Below are 12294 nucleotides of genomic sequence, written 5' to 3'. Positions count from 1 at the left end.
TCTGATCCTCCTGTCCCCACCTTCTGACTGTTGGGATCGCAGGCATGCACTACCAGGAGAATCAGCCACACAGGCACCCAGCCACCCAGCCACCCAGCCACACAGCCACACAGCCACCCAGCCACCCAGCCACACAGCCACACAGCCACCCAGCCACCCAGCCACCCAGCCACCCAGCCAACCAGCCACGCAGCCACGCAGCCACACAGCCAACCAGCCACGCAGCCACACAGCCACACAGCCACCAAGCCGCATAGCCACACAGCCACGCAGCCACTTAGCCACACAGCCAGCCCCAAAGTAAGAAGGAAAGAAAGATATATAGAAAAAGAAAGGTAAAAAGCCCAGAGGCAACACGTAGTCAGAGAAATGGGATAATTGAAGTTACGTAGGCTAGAAATAAGCCACTCTGAGGCTGGGCATTTGTAGGTAAGAATAACTCTGCACATATTTATGTGGGAGCTAGGTGGTGGGCCCCAAAGAGTTACCAACCAAAACAAAGAACCACACTGGTAGGTTCGCTATGCTCCAGTTGTTGGCCCCACGCCATGCATATGTGAGCATCACAAGCTGGATTCAGTAGTGTGGAAGGTGGGACACACGGAATTATGTGTTACGGGGTGAGTCTGGGAGAAGTTAGTGTAAGGAATAGAGAGGGTGGAGGTGTTCAGAATGCATTGTATGTACGTATGGAGTTTCAAAGAATGTATAAAATACACAAAAAAGATACGACTTCAGTAAAAAATGATAATAGACACATATAATACAGTTTGAGCCGAAGAGAGACATACATGGATCTACATAGGAAGGTGAAAAGACAAGATCTCCTGAGTAAATGGGAGTATGGGGGTCACAGGAGAGGGTAGAAGGGGAGAGGGGATGAGGGGAGAGGAGTGGAGGAAAATGTATAGCTCAATAAAAATAATAAAAAAGAAAAAATACAGTTTCTAACTATGTAAGTGATATTAATTCCTCCCTCTTCTCCTCAGAGGCTGTTGTCCCAGTTCCTCGGCAGTCCTGCAGGGACTCTCTTCCACCTTCTTTGCTTTACAGGGTCTCGCTAGGGCGCTCTAGAGCTCTCTGCACCAGCTGTCCTGGAGATTCTCCTACCTCTTCTGTCTGAGTGCTGCGATTACAGGCGTGTGCCACCATGCCCAGCTTTGTTCTATTTATTTCTAATGTGCAGTTCAATTATTTATCTATTTTAGGTGACTCCAGAGTTGATGGTAAAAGCATGTACATTTTACACTGGACATTTAGTGAAGAGCCATTTTGGGTAAGGATGTGTTTTTTTCCATATTGTTTGTCTTATATCCTTTTTATTATTCACACAGAGGAAGGCTAACTCTGCCTTCTGTGCTTCTCTTATATTTGATGAGCTTGTACTTAGTTAAAATACTGCTTCTCTGAAACACAGCTTGTCTAAAATCCTTGCATTTGTATATGTTGGGAAATTGAATTCCTTTTTTTTAAAAAAATCATTGTTAAGGTTATTCTCTGTGTAAATTGAAGTTATGAGAATGATGTTATCCCAAGATGTGTTTATTTATTTATTTATTTTTTAAATTTATTTATTTATTATGTATACAACATTCTGTCTGTGTGTATGGCTGCAGGCCAGAAGAGGGCACCAGACCCCATTATAGATGGTTGTGAGCCACCATGTGGTTGCTGGGAATTGAACTCAGGACCTTTGGAAGAGCAGGCAATGCTCTTAACCTCTGAGCCATCTCTCCAGCCCCCTTTTTTTTTTTTGATGTGTTTATTTTTTATAACATCTTAATTAGCAGAACGTCTTCAAGTCATACCCCCAGTTTACAGTTGTGTGTGTGTGCTGTGATTTTGAGGGAATAAAAGGCATCTCATTTCTTATTCCACTTATTTTATTTTTGACTCTATTACCCTAGTCTCAAAGTATTATTTTGAGAATAACATATTTCTGTACCTTTTGCCTGCAGTGGTTGGAAGGAAGTCGCAATACCTCGTGCAAATCAGGAGGCAATCATGGCCGAAAAAATGAACAGAGCAATAGAACATTACAATTTTAGATGTCTGAAATCATTTTTTATTCAGTGGTTCTCCTATGTGAAGATCACTAGAGAAAGACTTGTAGGTAAATGTCCACACTACAGCACCTAGTTTTGGTGTTCAATTATATTGCCAATCAGCAAAGCAATCGTTAAACCCAGAGAGCATGTAACTTGGGTGCAGCTGAGAAAGCTGCAGCTCCCCAGCCTCTTTCCTCTTCCTGGCTCCTGTGTTTGAGTTATGGGCCTCTAACGTGTATCACACAATCCATTTAATTCTAGAACACATAATTCTGAATATCCGAATACTATGTGGTGTTTATGTTTCTTATGAAATGCTTAGAAGTCCAAGTTTTGTAAAAGATAAATTTGTTTTTTTTTAAAAAGGCAATATATGTATATATATATATGTATATATATATCCAATTTCTAAGGGCAAAGGGGATATTTACAGGTTTAAAAGTCTCTAGAGCGCTATCTAATGCTACAACAGTAGTTAATTTTGTGTGATTAAAATGAAGCCCAAGCTGTCAGAAGTATTAGTTCATCTATCCTCAGAGACAGCTTTCGCTGCTTGAAATAACCAAGTGCATTTCTTGCAGTTTCACTGCTCCGGTTGCGAGAGATGTTTTTTACCCAAAGGCAAAAATTTATCCTAGCAAGATGGAAGGAGAAAGCCAGGCAGAGGAGTAAATCAAGAGAAGAAGATTTGGTACGATATCAGACACTTTTTTTTTAAAAGAAGGAAATGTCATTTTAATATTTTGCTTAAAGATATTGGTGAAGACACTAGGATTCTTTAATTAATATCGAGATGTCTAAACTGCAAGAGTCTCTGATATGAATAAATGAAGAAGATAAGGACTCAGTAAATTTTTTCCTTTTCTAAGTAAGATTTAGTTGCTTTTTTCCAACATTTAATATGCCACAGTTTCAATAGTAAATTTATTTTAATTACTAATGGCTAAACTTGGAGAATTATTTGTAATTAGGACACCCACTCATAATTTAAGCAATTAAAATGGAGGACCCAAGGAAACACCTGAAAACTGAAAACTCCCTTCTGCTTACATTACTTGAGTATTTTATTGCTCTGGTTGTTCTAGAACATTCAGAGTACTTTAATCAGATACAGAGATAAGCTTGAGATTTGTGCAGTCGCATTATTTAGTAGGCAATGCTTTTAATCTCTTTCCAATACAAAGTTGAGTTAAATAGGAAAGAGAAAAAGAAGTTGGAACTGAGTCTTTGCCCTCCGAGGGCAGGCTCGGCAGTCCCTCTCACCCACAACCTATCAGACTGTTGGAGGAGTAGGTGCCGCGCGTGCAGGAGGAGGGTGGGAAGCCTGAGAAACACTGGAGACCGCCACGCACAGAGCAGAGGTCCTGCTGTCTAGATGTGGACGGCTTACGGACATTGAGTTGGCTTGTTTTGCATGCTACCCTCTGTCCTCTTCCTATTGTGGAAATCACTTCAGCATGGCCAGGTGGCTGTATTTGCTTTGGGAACCACTCTGCATCTGCCCACGCCACGCTTGCAACCACTGCCCTGTGCCGGTCACGGATGTTCTAACGGTGCCATAGTCAGCTACAACCAACCTTAGAAAAGTTGGGGCTCTCTTGAGCCTCGTGATGTTTAGCATGCCCTGGTTGGTATATAGAGTGGGTATTAGCAATATTCTATGCTGTATCTATTGTAGTTAGATGAGTGTTCCCCCTGTACAATTTCTTGGCCAACAGCCACTCTGCAATCACTGAGCGAGGGTATGTGCTGGGGACCAAGGCAGTGATCCCTGGCGTGCTGGCTTTCCTGAGAGTGTGAGGTAAAGACCTCACACTAAAATTGTGTTGCTCATTGACCCGCAGAAGTGCATTCTCGTTACAGCTTTCAGGAAATGTATCACATGATTCAAGCGGGCTTGCTGTAACCAGAAATCAGACCGGTTTCTGAAACCTTTCCTCAACTCCTGTCCTGGCTATCTCCTCACTAACACTTTCCTTCCGTGTCCCTAAACACCCGTGATTCTGCTGCTGGACACGCCACTTTGTGACCCACAGTTCTCTCATCTTTAGAGACGACACCAGGTCTCTCAGGGGGTTTCCTGTGCCAGTATTCACGACAGCTAATGGAAACAATTTGTAAAAGCTGAGGTGGTCCTGGGGAAACCATCACTTAGGTCATGTGACAATCAGCGGCGTGTCCCTGGTGCTAATGTTATGCTAAGTGTGTGCTTTCTAGGCATCATTGCCTTTGACCCTTAGGACAAGCCTGTGGAATTTATAACTTATTTTCATTGCAGATTTTAAAGCACGAACTTCAGCTGAGGAAATGGAAGTACAAGCTTTCCAAGTCCAAAGCAGTTGAGGAAAAGCCCATTAGCCCCGAGCGAAGCGCCTCTGACACAGCCCTGGTGGACGTGGAATTTGACATCGCAGTGCTGCCCGAGCAAGCGATAATGCAGGTGGGTGGGGCTCTGTTGAATGTGGGCAGGCCTTGCGATCTGTGGAGAGCTCGGTGTCAGCATGAGCCTGTGATGCCTGCAGCTCCCTCCTTTATAAATCACCTGTCACGACCGTCTTTCTATTGCACTTCACACTTGTTTGCTATAGTTCCTTATGTAGTTATTAAGTATTAACCCTTTATCTAGACTATTTCTGTGTATTTCCCTCCACCACACTTAACGTTGTCTCTTTTTCCTCTCGAGTATTTCGATGTCAAGAAATACAGCTTAAAATCTATCACTCATCCTAATAATTTTTCTTTATGCCACTATCAGGGGTCTGAGTAATATCGTACTGCCAACACATACATAGCTGTCTTTTTCTGTGACCTTTTTTTTTGTCTTTGAGAATATTTCCTTCTTTATTGAGGCTTATGCTATACATTTTAAGGCAACATAGAGGACCTTCAAAGAATTTCATGCTTCGGTGCTTATACTGTAAGAACCCACGACAGCAGGTTTTTGCGCCCCCTTTTGTGGTGTCAGTTGAAATAAGTTTGTTTCTATATAGCCATAGCTCCACAATTCTAAAATTATGTGTGCTTTAAACATCACCACTCTTGAGCACATTTTTGTGTATGACAATCATCCAGGACTTAGAGAAAAGTCTCGGATCCGACAGAGAGTTCTTCCTGAAGAGCTGAAGCAGGCTACTCTCTCACAGTCAGCCACCAAGGCCGTCAGACTCAGCCCTCTTTCCTTGGTATCTCAATAACATTCTAGCAAAAGAGACCCGTCCCAATTATACGTTGTACTTGGTTGTTACATCTTCTTGATTTCCTTCAGCCCAGATCCATTCCACAGCCTTTAATCTTTGGGCCCTTGAAATGAAAATTAGACAAGTTTTATTATCTCTCAAATTTGGCTTCTTTTACGTCTTTTCGTGAGTCAGTACGCGCAGGGTTTTCGTTAGAGTGCACAGCCATGGCTGTCTTGTGTTCTTTTCTTTTCATCCTCTCTGTAACACAGGGTTAATTTAGGCAGCTGTGCTCTCCTGGGCCTTCGACAGCCTTGGGCTCCACAATTGATCCCTCTCCTGGCTTGCTGTATGTTCCCTTTATCATGTGTAGGTATGTCCCTTGTATTCCTGGTCTCTCCAAGATTTTTATCATGAAGGGGTACTGAAGGGGTATCAAAGGCTTTTTAGCATCTAATGAGATGATAATGTGTTTTTTCTTTCAGTTTGTTTATATGGTGGATTACATTGACAGATTTTTGTATGTTAAACCATCCCTGCATCTCTGGGATGAAGCCTACTTGGTCTTCTTGGTGGATGATCTTTGGATGTGTTCTTGTATTCAGTTTGTCAGTATTTTATTGAGTATTTTTGCATCAGTTCTCTTGAGAGAAACTGGTCTGTATTTTTCTTTCTTAAGTCTTTGTGTGGTTTGGGTATCAGAGTGATTGTGGCCTCATAGAAAGAATTTGGCAATGTTCCTTCTGTTTTTATCGTGCGTAATAATTTGAGGAGTATTGATGTTAGCTCTTCTTTGAAAGTCTGGTAGAAGTCTGCATTAAAACTGTCTGGCCTTGAACTTTTTTTTTTTTGGTTGGAAGACTTTTAATGACTGTTTCTATTTACTTATGGGTTGTAGGCCTATTTAAATTGCTTATCTGGCCTTGATTTAACTCTGATAAGTGGTATCTATTAAGAAATTTGTCCATTTCTTTTAGATTTTCCAATTTTATGGAGTACAGATTTTTGAAGTATGACCTAATGATTCTCTGGATTTTTTTGGAGTTTGTTGTTATGTCCCTTTTGTTCCTGATTTTGTTAATTTGGATATTCTCTCTCTGCCTTTCAGTTAGTTTGAATAAGGGGTTGTTTATTTTATTTCTCGAAGAACCAACTCTTCGTTTCATTGATTCTTTGTATTGTTCTTTTTGTTTCTATTTTATTGATTTCTACCCCCAGTTTGATTATTTCTTGCCATCTACTCCTCTTAGGTCTGCTTCTTTTTGTTCTAGAGCTTCAGGGGTGCTGTTAAGTCGCTAGTGTGAGATCTCTCCAAATTTTTCATGAAGGCATTTAGTGCTATGAATTTTCCTCTTAGCACTGTTTTCATTGTGTCCCATAGGTTAGGGTACGTTGTGTGTTCATTTTCATTAAATTCTAGGACGTCTTTAAGTTTTTTACTGCTTTCTTGACCCAACAGTAACTCGGTAGAGAGTTGTTCACTTTTCCTGAGTTTGTAAGCTTTCTGTTCTTGAAATACAGCTTTAATCCATGGTGGTCTGATAACAAGGGATTATTTCAATTTTTTTTGTATCTGATGAGACTTGCTTTCTGGCTGAATATAAGGTCAATTTTAGAGACGGTTCCATGAGGTGCTGAGAAGAAGGTATATTCTTTTTCTTTCCTGAAATGTTCTGTAGATGTCTCTTAAAACCATTTGAGTCTTAACATCCATTAGTTCTCTTGTTTCTCTGTTGATTTTCTGTCTAGCAGACCTGTCTATTGGTGAGAATTTGGTGTTAAAGTCTCCCACTATTAATGTGTGGGGTTCAATGTGTGACTTAAACTTTAGTAATGTTTCTTTTACGAATGTGGGTACCTGTACGTTTGGGGAATAGATGTTAATAATTGAGACATCATCTTGGTGGATATTTCTTTTGATGAGTATGAAATGTCCTTCTCCATCTCTTTTTGACTAATTTTGGTTAGAAGTCTGTTTTGCTAGATATTAGGATAACTACACAAGCTTGCTTCTTAGGTCCATTTGATTGGAAAATCTTTTTCCAACCCTTTCTCTGAAGTAATGTCTTTGATGGTGAGGTGTGTTTCTTATATGACGGATCATACCTATTCTGTTAGACTGTGTCGTTTTATTGGTGAATAGAGTTCATTGGTACTGAGGGACATTAATGACTATTGAGTCCTGTTATTTTTTGATAGTGATAGTGATAGTGTGTGTGTGTGTGTGTGTGTGTTTCCTTTCTTAGGGTTTTGCTGCTCTGAGATTATCTATTGCCTGCATTTTTGTGGGTATAGTTAACTTTTGGGGGGTTTTCTTTTAGTACCTTCTGTAGGGCTGGATTTGTGAATAGATGTTGTTTAAATTTGACTTTGTGATGAAATATCTTATTTTCTCCATCTATGGTGTTGAAAGTTTCACTGGGTATAGTATTCTGGGCCAGCATCTAAGGTCTCTTAGAGTCTGCAAGACATCAGTCCGGGCCATTCTGGAATTTAGAGTATCTGTTGAGAAGTCGGGTGCGATTCTAATAGGTCTGCCTTTATATGTTACTTGGTCTTTTTCCCTTGCTGCTTCTAATATTCTTTCTTTGTTCTGTATGCTTAGTGTTTTGATTATTATGTAGAGAGGGGACTTTCTTTTCTCAGTCCATTTGGTGTACTATAAGCTTCTGGTACTTTTATAGGCATGTCCTTTCTAGGCTGGGGAAATTTTCTTCTATGATTTTGTTAAAATATTCTTCAGGTTTTTGAGCTGGGCTTCTTCTCTTTCTTCTATTCCTATTATTCTTAGGTTTGGTCTTTATATAATGTCTCAGATTTCTTGGATGTTTTGTGTTAGGAATTTATTGGATTTAACATTTTCTTTGACTGATTAATCTATTTCCTTTATTGTGTTTTCAATGCCTGAGATTCTCTCTTCCATCTCTTGTATTCTGTTGGTGATGCTTACATCTGTGGTTCCTGTTTGCTTACCCAGATTTTCCATTTTCAGGATTCCTTCCATTTGTGTGTTTTCTTCATTGCTTTTATTTCCATTTTCAGGTCTTGAGCAGTTCCTTTATCTGTTTGTTTGTTTGTTTTAGCTTTCTTGGCATTCTTTTAGGGATTTATTGATTTCACCTAATTTTTCTTTGTCTTTTTCTCAGTTTGTAAGGAATTTTATTTTTTCATTTATCACCTTCATAAAGTTGTTTTTAAGTCATTTTCTTGTTCTTCAGCTGCCTTGGAATATTCAGGGCTTGCTGTCATAGGATAGCTGGGCTCTGGTGGTGACGTATTACCCTGGCTGTTCTTGATTGTGTTCTTTCTCTGGAGTTTAGGTTTGGGGTGATTATAGATCTAGGTGCTGACTTCTGAGTTTGTCTTTATTTGATGGGTAATTTATTCTTGGTTTCTGTTTCCTTTTTGGTATTCTTTGTGGTCTGGATTTCTAGTGACCCCTGGTCTAATAGGGAGTCTCTGTCCAAGTTTGGAGCTGGCCTTCTGGTGGTTAGCTTGGCCTTTCCTGCAGCTGGTAGAGGGGCTCTCTTCTGCTAACAGATGTGGGGTGTCTCTCTGACTGCTGTGGTCTGCCCCTGTGGTTCCAGCTGGCGTGGTCTGTATGTGAGCTGCAGAAGTCCCTGCTCAGACTGGCATGGTCTGTATGTGAGCTGCAGAAGTCCCTCCTAAGACTGACTGGCGTGGCCTGCACTGAGCAGTGTGGATTCCACCAGAGTTGGACATCTGGGCCCAGCAGTGGCCCAGCAGTGGTCCCGAGGTGGTGCTGTGTTTTAGACTGGTGTGGACTGTACCCGAGCCCTGGAAGTCTGCCAGAGTTGGCAGGAAAGGCTGTCCTCAGGGAGGATGGTGAGGTGGAAGGACTTGGGAAGGGCAGTGGGTCTTGGAGGAACAGGATCCAGGAAGTGGAACAGTCCGGCTGGCAAGCGGGTCACTCACCCTCTCAGACTGGTGTGGCTTGCACCAGAGCCGTGGACTTCCCCTGCAGGCAGGGGCAGGACCCAACAGGGATGCTGGTGATGGGGTAGGGGGCTGAAGGATGGGTCCTGGGGAACAGGGCAGGAAATGTTGCAGCTCAGATGGCATCAGGTTACTCACCTGTTCTTCACACTGGTTGGACTTTTGAAACTATGCAGTTTCTAGGTCTGGCTCCACCAACTCAAAACAAGTCAGGTTACCATTTAGCGATCATTTCTTCGGTATCATTTTTTGCTCACTAAGGAATGCTGCTTCCTTAACGGCTGGTTGTGTTCACGTACGATCAGACAAACTGCCAGCCAAACTCAGAGCTGACGGGAGGGTTGGCAAAGACAATTTTCGATGGTAGTGCAAGCGTTGGGTACACAACACAGTGGGAAGCCTTAAGTTGACGACTTTAAAGTCTGAATAACATATCTAAGTAACAGTTGTTCGATTAGCTAGCGGTGGAAGCCTTGCGTTAGGATGTAACTAACTGTGGTTCTTTGTTTGTAAAAGATACAAAGTTTGTAGACTTGCAAAAACAGCTATGAAATCACCTTCAGATTTTATAGCACCGCTGACTCATCTCACTTGGGGAAAAACCCCTAAAACCTGAATAGCTATTAAAGCATGGTCAGACTGGGGGAGAACCAGATGGTCCAGGCCTGTTGGGCTCAGTTACTTGGAACTGTAAAATCGAAGAGTATGTTCAATGACTTCTCAAATCCATGTTTTGATAACCCTATGGGTCAGTCTGACCTTAACGAACCAAGCAGACCTTGACTGAAAGTTGTGTGGCTTCTGTCCCGAACGAGCTTCAGACCGGTGAGGCTATTCCAGACTGCTGCGCGATCAAGGAACGATGTGCTCGTTGGCTCAGTCTGTGGTGTGGCTGAAAACGTGGGTGACACAAAGCACTTCAGAATTGCTTTCAGGGCAGTTTCTTTTGGTAGGAGTTGCCCTACCCTGGAGCGCGTTCCCATTGCCTCAGCCTCAGGATGCTAGCAAGTTAAGAGTTTTTACACTTGATTTTAATCTACAGCTTTCGTGAGTTCAGCTCCGCTCGTTTCCTCAGGAACCAGGCTTGCAACAGCGATGATCACAGGAGAGCTGAAAACTACCCCGCAGAGGGAGCCGCTGGGTGGAGATGGTCAGACTGAGCTGGGCCATGGGAGGATATGGGGGTGGGAAAACAAGAAAGGAGCCACGGACCAAGAGACAGGCCTAGAGGGCAAAGGGCAAAATAGCTAAAAGGACCAGTGTACCCCAAATAACTAGGTTATATAGGGAAGGGCAGCCAGCCCCTGGTTTGGAGAAGTTTGGGGTAAAAGGTGGTGTATGCCAACCAGGAAGACCCTTTAACAGGTAAGGACTGAGGGATACTGGGAGAACCTGGTGGCCAGCGCCAGCTTTGATGTGTTAGTTAAGCACCTTAGTCTTTGTTCAAGGTTTGAGACCTAACAGTTACCATTATGAACAGTTTCTAATTCTTTTAGATATCCTTGTTTCTTGTCTGTTTCTTCCATCATCATAAGCTCTTTAAACTCCAGTGTCATATTTTAAAAAAATAATTAAACTTTCTTTTTATTTATTCTTGCAGCAATGGCCAAGGGGTGAGGCCAGTTCTCTTGCCTTCACACTCTCAGGGTCGCTCTCAGGGTCGGCTCTCCCTTATACAGCACCGGCACCACCAGGGGCAGCTCTGCTGTGCTGCCCCATGAGGTGAAGAAGCCACTCTCCTGAGTGCTGCAGCTGGTGAGGGGAAGGGCCAGCAGGGTTAGCTTTACTGGGCTTCCCGTATGAAGTACAGGGTCTGGCTTTCTTGAATGCTGCAACTTGTTGAAGTTGACATTGGGTGTCTTCCTTGATCACTATTTATTGAGGCTGGGTCTCTTGCCAAACCTGGAACTCATGATTCTGGCAGTCTGTGTAGACCGTGTCACCTGCCAAGGAGAGAGGAAGTGGATGAAGCTTGCAGGCAGTGCGTTTCTTTAAGAACCAACACGAGAGCGATGGAGTGGGAACAAAAAGGGAAGGACTTGAGTGGGAAATGAAGAGAATCCCGGGCCAGATGGCATGGGAAGTAGAAGAGCGAGTGAGGCAGTCGGGGCCTTGACAGGGAAGCCTTAGGGCGAGCGGAGCGTGGCCTGCCCAGGAAGGAAGTGTCAGGAAGGGACCAGCTTCTCTACTAATGTTACAGGCACGACTGGCTTCCCAAAGCCTTGCTACACGCCTTTCTTTCCAGACTGTACAGCGTTACATTTAAACGTGATGCAAACAAGTTCACGTCAGCACTCCAACCACTGTCTTCGCTGCCTTGTGATCCATGCTGACGTGACTTATCGATGAACCCCCAAGTCCAGGCTTTCTTTATGTCCGGAAGGTAATCCTCTGGTTTGCCAACACCACTTCCCACGCCTTCCTTCGTTCACGGGCTTCCATTTCTCTCCATGAATTTTTCCTTCAGCTTTATATATGTGTTCAGCTGACTCCTTTCCTAAAAAGGCATTTCTCAGGCTTGTGTGTTGTCATACTTCTTGACACCACCTCCCACAGGCTCCCTCGAAGACTGCTTTGAAGAGATCTCCCCGGGGCGGGGGGTGGGGGGGGTTTCCCGTGGCACAAGCCACCTCGTGGTTTCTGAAATAGAACGCGTCATTTCCTTTCTCCTGTATCCCATTCAGTGCTCGCTCTAGCGCGTCCTGTTTGTAGACAGTGGCGCCATTGTCTGCTCCGCTGCTCCAGGAAGTACCTGGTTAACAGTCTTCCGCTTCTCCCCGGGTTCCCTGTTGCACAGTCTTCTCTTTTCATCTCACTTTCTTCTTCCTCTTCATCCTCTCTCACTCACTGGAGTTATTGAGACCCTTTCCTTGGTCTTCCAGCATCTCCCTTTTTCATTTGCCCACCACGGTTCTTCAGATGCCACATTGTTGCCATCCCTACCCTGGCTGAGAGTGGACAAAGGCCCTTGCCTCCGAGCCTGGCTGCCTGAGTTAGACCTCAGAGGACCCAGGAGGAACAGGAACAGGAGGACTGTTCCCTGCAAGTCGTCCTGTGAGCTTCACAGTGCACCCCCTAAGAGAAATAAACAGAACAATAAATAAGCATCTCCT

The 12294-nt window shown here is 43.3% G+C and overlaps 1 protein-coding gene across 1 annotated transcript in view; it reads left to right on the top strand.

Moving 5' to 3' along the window:
* Positions 1–12294, top strand: part of Fbxl13 (F-box and leucine rich repeat protein 13) — a 145018-nt gene that overhangs the window by 19972 nt on the left and 112752 nt on the right. The window contains exons 4-7 of the mRNA XM_038315584.2: positions 1209–1276; positions 1959–2113; positions 2630–2739; positions 4327–4488. Of these exons, the coding sequence (XP_038171512.2) occupies positions 1209–1276; positions 1959–2113; positions 2630–2739; positions 4327–4488 (495 nt within the window). The remainder of the gene's footprint in view (positions 1–1208; positions 1277–1958; positions 2114–2629; positions 2740–4326; positions 4489–12294) is intronic.

This window comes from Arvicola amphibius, chromosome 18 (assembly GCF_903992535.2).
Source record: "Arvicola amphibius chromosome 18, mArvAmp1.2, whole genome shotgun sequence".
In the NCBI taxonomy this organism is placed as follows: domain Eukaryota; kingdom Metazoa; phylum Chordata; class Mammalia; order Rodentia; family Cricetidae; genus Arvicola; species Arvicola amphibius.
This window is presented reverse-complemented; position numbering and strand designations above follow the sequence as displayed.